Source organism: Pantherophis guttatus, chromosome 2 (assembly GCF_059756535.1).
Source record: "Pantherophis guttatus breed Tessera chromosome 2, ASM5975653v1, whole genome shotgun sequence".
NCBI lineage: Eukaryota > Metazoa > Chordata > Lepidosauria > Squamata > Colubridae > Pantherophis > Pantherophis guttatus.
The window spans coordinates 169,461,364-169,468,441 of record NC_142064.1 but is presented as its reverse complement, the minus strand read 5'-3'; the positions used below and the strand labels follow the sequence as shown (position 1 = coordinate 169,468,441).

General features: G+C 41.3%; 1 protein-coding gene across 1 annotated transcript in view; it reads left to right on the top strand.

Moving 5' to 3' along the window:
- The first annotated feature begins 318 nt into the window (after positions 1–318).
- The window catches only part of FBXW10B (F-box and WD repeat domain containing 10B), a 25,731-nt gene continuing 18,971 nt past the window's right edge, over positions 319–7,078 (top strand). The window contains exons 1-4 of the mRNA XM_034408272.3: positions 319–1,079; positions 3,461–3,577; positions 5,043–5,246; positions 6,533–6,660. Of these exons, the coding sequence (XP_034264163.2) occupies positions 539–1,079; positions 3,461–3,577; positions 5,043–5,246; positions 6,533–6,660 (990 nt within the window). The 5' untranslated portion in view covers positions 319–538. The remainder of the gene's footprint in view (positions 1,080–3,460; positions 3,578–5,042; positions 5,247–6,532; positions 6,661–7,078) is intronic.

Here is a 7,078-nt window from a genome sequence, read left to right as displayed (position 1 = left end):
GAGGGAGAAAAAATAACTCCCTTTTGTTCATTTATAGAAAATGAATCAATGTATACTACTGGCTTTCAAGACTTCTCCACCTAGGATTTTAGGATTTCCAAGATAACATTAATCCCAGTTATCTAACAGCCATCTTTTCGATCTTCAACATCTATCTGACATTTAACAGATAGTAAATATTTAACAGATAATATGACGGTGTTAAATTCTGAAGCTGGTCGTCGTTTAATCCCATTTCCTGCTTTCTATTAATTGGTTGATGCGCTTCCTCCAATGGAATTTACATGGTATGCTTACTGCAAAAGTATCCACTCAGGCACATTTTAGGAGAATTACGGTAGCGACTGGGTTTCCTAGGAGTTTTTTTAAAAAAAGCGTTCCACCAACAGAAACTAGCCGGGACTCGTATTGACAGTTTTGGATTGTTGCTGCTGCTTGGCGTAGAATTAGAGTTAGGCAAGGGGAGATTTAGGAGGCTGGTTGCATTTTACCCGTTGCTCCACCTATTGACTTCCTTCGTGAATCAGAGATTGCTGTCATGAAGACATCTTCAGTTACGTTGGATGAGCCAGATATTCTAGAATATAAATTAAAGTATACCCCTGATCTAAGATGTGAGAAGGAAACAGACTTGGTTCCGGTTTGCTATCGCTGCAAATCCTGCATCTTGTCCTGGAAGATTTTTTCCACCCGAGAGTGGTTTGTGCGTGCCAGCCAAGCAACTCAGAGGTCGTTCGTGCTGGGGATCATCAACCGATTCGAAAGCCACGACCTCCTGAAATACTCATGGAACCTCCTACAGGCTATCGATACCAAGGATTTTACCTATTCCCGTTCCTGCGTCAGCTCCACTTTCAGAGCCTCTTCTGCTCTGGATCGGGCAATGGATCCCCAGAAACTGGCGCAATCCATGGCGGATCTTTGGAGATGGTTCGTAGGCGCCTGTTTCTGGACCAAAGCAAACTACATACTTCTCTTGCTCCAAATGTGCGACTCACAGTTGTTGCTGATGGCTGCTACTCTGATCCGTATCCTCTTAACTGAATACGAGAATGCCATGTCTGAAAACGCGGAAAAAGGTAAATTTCACTATTTGCCAGAACTGCAGGAGCTATTTTGGGCATCCAGCGAGGTGGGGGGGGGAGGGACGACGGGACGGCCAGTGTTTTAGTTGTTGATGTTCCACCATCAGGTCTAGTAGTTAAAGCATCAGGCTGAAAACTGGGAGACTGAGTTCTAGTCCTGCTTTAGGCTGCAGCTGCAAGCCTAAAAGATGACTTTGGGTCAGTCACTCTCTCTGGGCTCACCTCACCGGGTTGTTATTGCAGGGAAAATAGGAGAAGGAAAGACTATTAGGTATGGTTGCTGCCTTGAACTATTTATAAAAATAATAAAGATGGGATTAAAATCCAATAAAGAAATAAAGAATGAAGCATTATCCCATTTTCATCACTCAAAATATCTAATGATCAACAGTTAGCTTGCAGCATTGCTATATATCATACCTATAATACAGGGGTGAAATCCAGCAGGTTCTAACAGGTTCTGGAGAACCGGTAGCGGAAATTTTGAATAGTTTGGAGAACCGGCAAATACCACCTCTGGCTGGCCCTAGAGTGGGGTGGGAATGGAGATTTTTGCAATATCCTTCCCCCAGGAGTGGGGAGGGAATGGAGATTTTGCAGTATCCTTCCCCTGGGGTGAGGTGGGAATGAAGATTTTGCAATATCCTTCCCCCAGGAGTGGGGAGGGAATGGAGATTTTGCAGTATCCTTCGCCTGGGGTGGGGTGGGGTAGGAATGGAGATTTTTGCAATATCCTTCCCCTGCCACGCCCACCAAGCCATGTCCAATAGCTTTTCCCAGTAGGGAAAAATTTTGGATTTCACCCCTGCTATAATTCACATTATATATATATATATATATATATATATATATATATATATATATATATATATATATATATATATATATATATATATATATATATATATATATATATATATATATATACACACACATATATATATAATGTGAGTGCAGCATAAATTGATATTCAGAAAATAAATTATAGTGTGGATTGTAGTTACCTGTAATAATTTATATTCTTAATTTTTATAACACCACACTCCCACTAGATTCCTGATGATAGACTGCAAAGCATAAAACACAATACAAAAAATAAAATTGTGTGCCATCAAGTCATTTTTTACTCCTAGCGACCACATAGATATATTTTATTCATCAGTATATATCCCCAACCTGTTCTTTCAAATCTCCCAACAATGAATCCATTGCACTGGAACTGAGTCCATCCATCTTGTTGCTAGTTCTCTTCATCTTTTTCCTTCCATCTTTCCTAACATTACAGCCTTTTATTCTGTGCTGAATGATCAAAATTATACTAACAGGGATCTCCTATTGATAACTTCTAATCCTTCCAAGCTCTCCAGAACTTCATTCTTATCACCTTCCTAAATACTGGGAGGGAGGGTGCCACCTGGATTTCCTAGAGGGAGGCTGTTCATAGTTGTCTACTGCTGAGTTTCATAAATAATGTGCAATACATTTTGAAGAGAATATTTGCAGCTCAGGTTGAACTATGGGGTCCTTGGTGCTCTCTGAGGTTGCTGTTGGGTAATGAAATGTCTACAAGAAAACAGCCAAATTCAGAGAGTGTCAAGGATCCCACAGTAAAATACATTTGTTTATGCTACCCAGAGTGACTTGTTTGGTGAGATGGGCGGTAATATAAATTTGAAAAAATAAATGAATAAATAAAACATATTATTTTCACAATTTTATTTCCATATTTTGTCTAATATTCAGCATTCCTTAAGGTATACACCAAATATAACTTTTTTTCCTCAAAATATGCATCCTGTCATGCATATGCACTGTTCCAAACATGTATAATCTTGTGGATATAATTTTGAGCTCAGAAATATTGTGAGATCAAGGGGAGTAAACGAAAGAAAGTACTTGTTTGTTCAAACTCCTGTGAGTGGAACTTCTGCCAGACTGTTCTGTGATGAGCTCAACCTTATTTCCATTTACTGCCACATGTCCAATCACAACTAGAAGCCTTTATCTGGCTGTTCTCAAGAGAACGCAACTAGTCTAGGGAGATTCTTGTAAATAAGTAAGCAACAATAAAGAAGCAACTTTTTACGATGTCATTCTCATTCCTTGTGCCTGACATGCTGTCTGGGACTGAAAGTTGGGTGTGGAATGGTATCAGATTATTTTTTCCTATTAAAGTGCTGTAAAGCATTATGGAGTGGTATATAAGCCTAAGTGGTATTGCTTTTACTAAATGCCCAAATCTCAATGGAAGAGCTGAAGCACAAGAAGTTGGTTCCTCTTGTCTTCTCATCTGGAGCCATATTTTTGTGAAATTGTTATGCTTTCACTTTCCTTTTGTTCTTGCTCAATTATTTTCATCTTTCAATCTATGACAGAAGAAGACTATTTAAGGCGAAGCAAATCTGACATGCGTCCTCTTCTCCCTGTGAAATCTGCTACACCTTCCCAAATGGCTGAAGCCCAGTTTCTTTCAAAAGCAAGCAGCGTGTTTGGTATGGTTTGATTTTTATGTACTGTATAGTATATACCAGTGATGGCTAACCTTTTTGCTGTCGCATGCCAAAAGCGGAGGTCGTGTGGGGGGATCGCATGGGGGCGGGGCAATTCAATGTGCCCCGCCCCTTCCGCATTTGTGCGTGTGACCCCCCCGCACTTCCCCCACTTTTGGCACATGATGGCACAGTGGGCCCGGTAGGCCTATTTTTCGCTCTCCCCAGGCTCCAGAAGCTTTCTTGGAGCCTGGGGAGGGCAAAAATGGCCTCCCTCCCCCCCGAGGCTCTCCAGAGGCCAGAAACAGCCTTTTTTCCGACTTCCGGTGGGCCCGGAAGGTCCGAAAATCAGGCGGCTGGCGCACACATGTGCGCTGGAGCTGAACTAGGGCAATGCTCGTGTGCCCACAGATATGGCTCCACATGCCACCTGTGGCACGCGTACCATAGGTTCGCCATCACAGGTATATACAATAGATAATGTAAGTCATTTTTAACATGCAATTTTCTTCATGTCAACACATTTATATGGATAACAACACTATTATTTTCATTGAATAAATGAAAATGAAAATGCCCAGTGCAGTATGGTCAATCTATGCCCACTTCTGGATATGTTCTATTTGTCAGCATGAGTTTCCCATAAGGAAATATAAATTTTATTTTAGATTAGATTGAAGACCTGTATATAACTTGTTCCCACAATGGCTGATTACTGCACATGTACAGGTGAAGCCTGTGCAGAGGAAATGAATTATGCAGCATATTTCTCCCCAGAAACACCTCTCACATTCCCTTAACATAGATTTGACATATAATGATAATAAGCATTAGCAAGTAAGGTGACAAATACTATGGATTTGGATAGCTTATGAGGAGCATAGTGGCTTGCATGGTTAGGACACTGTCTTGACAAGCAACAAGCTTTTGTTTGAGACTCGAGTGCTGCCATGGAGCAGGGTGAGCTCCTGTCCTTCACTTCCACACCTTCGGGGACATGAAAGGAGTCCCCAATTGGTATGCATCAGCAATGATGATATCACCAGCTAATCCTTTTTCAACCCAGAAGTGCCTCTGTGCATCTGACACAACAAGTAGATTGTGATACTTATTGCAGTTTTTTTTTTTCAAACTTGGTAATTTCAGATATGTGGACTGGTTGAGGGCTGGAAGGTTGGCTGGGGAATTCTGGGAGTAGAAATCCATGCATCTTAAAATTGTCAAGATTGAAAAAATAATGGTTTATTGGAAGAAGGTTAACAGGGTTCTAATTTGCTCGCCTCCTCAACCTCTCTTCTAAGAGTGGTAGGCCTATGTCACTTTTCTCTATTGCACCTGGTAAACAATGTGGAATCCAGTAGTTCATCTATGAATCACTCAGGTTTTGCATTTAGGTTCATTAATGCCTTATTGCCCCTACACATTATAACTTGTACCTTGTTTTTTTTTTTTTCCTTCCTTACCACAGGTAATATCCGTGTACAAAAGATTTGGTCCAAACAATCAGACAATATCTTCAAAAAAGCACTGTATGAACTGGAAAATGAGACTAATTATTTTGCAGTACTGACTTTGCACCCAACCACTCCACCTGCTTCTCCTCAACAATCCCCCAACAAATCCAGAGATTTCATCCGGTATCTGCCTATCCATTTATCAAAGTCCATTTTGAGTAAGGATCTTATATCTCTTCAACCTTTCTAGGGCTTCTCTTCAATAGCCATCCTCCCCCCACCCCCAGTTTGGGATGCTTTCCTTGCAGCAGCCCATTCAATCAACCCAGCTTCCTAGCTGACTGCAACAGTGCTGAATAAGTTATAAATGTCCCATGTTCCTCAGAAGTTAACATGTATGCAAGTAGATAAACAAAGCAATCAAAGGTGACTTGGAGAGGGAAAAGCAAGGAGTGAACTGGCCAGCATTTCTCCCAGATCCAGAGATCTAAAAGGGCTATATTGACAACATAGGAGAATGGTAAGAGAGATTAACAGGCCAAAGATAAGATATAGGAACAAGGTTTGCCAAAATGAAAATAATCCAAGCTACATGGAGGTTTAGGAATTATTTACAGTATGTGCCCAGCTATTCAGCAATGGCTTTAAAGTCCTTCCTTGATGGAAGCCCTAAAATATTCTAACATCAAGAACCATCGCCTACTGAGTCTGAGAAAGTGTTCAGGCTTTTAAGAGTGATGGTTAGTTTTACTGGTTGCATTTGTTGTTTTAAAACTGTTGATAGCAGATGAAATCAGTCTTCAATTTAGAATCTGAAGTCTATTGTGTTTATCTCAGTTTTGTTTTCATTATTATGGCTCTAAAGCAGGGGTGTCAAACTCGATTTCATTGAGGGCTGCATCAGGGTTGTGTTTTACCTCTGGGGGCCAGGGTGGGTGGGGCCGGGGAAGGCAGGGCCAGCTCGACGTCACTCATATCAGGGGCGCCGGTGGCGGCCTGAGTGCTCTGCCAGCCAAAACAGGCTCCCAAGCTCCGTTTCCAGCCGTAATGGCCTCCTGCAATTCTCTGCCAGTGAAAACAGAGCTCGCAAGGGCTGCTTGTGGCCCTCCCAAGCTCCATTTTTGCTGGGAGAGGCACTGTTCCTTTGTTCTTTCCAGGGCACCGCGCAGGGTAGATGTAAGTACCCCACGAGCCAGATCTGGCTCATGGGCCTTGGGTTTGACACCCCTGCTCTAAAGTCTCAGAGATCCCAAGAACACATTTTGCTGCTTCCTTAATAAGCTAATTCCTTTATTAACAACCTCAACAACCTCAATAAATCTGGGAGGATTCTGCTTTTACTATAATCACACCATTTTTAATTCATTGTAATCAAGGAACAAACTGGCAATCTCAGTTGCTACCCTGCTCTTCAACTGAGCTGATGGGGCCCATAACTGATGGGGAAAAAAAAGAAATAGTAATTTTGGTCAAAATCAATATGTTTTCCTTTCGGATTTTCCAGGAATGTTAGACATGAAAACCTTAGCACGATGTGCCTCTGTAAGTCCACACTGGAACTTTTTGGTCAAACAACTTAAATGTGACGTAATAGCAAATTATGCCCACCGAAGTCAGATTTCATTTTTTCAGGTATGTGTAGTAGATTCATTTCCTCTTATCGAAGCATTGACATGCATGGAGAAAATTCCTTCCTTGTGATTACCTCATAAAAGAGCAGGATTTTAGCTTTAAGTGTCCAGAGAGCTTCCTTTCCATTTAGCACTATTGTCTTCTTCTTCCTCCAAGATGCATCTGAGAAGGCAACTTTTAAGCTTGACAGCTGATCATCTTAACACCTGGAAGAGTATTCCCCTGGAATACATCTGTCTAACTTAATGGGTTTATATCTAGCAAATCTTCAATGACTTTCCATTCATATGAACATTATATTCATTCCCAATGAAAGATTTGCATTGTAGGGTCTTATAAACGCTCAGCTCCACCCAGTTGCCCCGACTCTGCCCCGAATTAAGGGATTATAGGGTCATAAAAAGGAATTTACAATGAT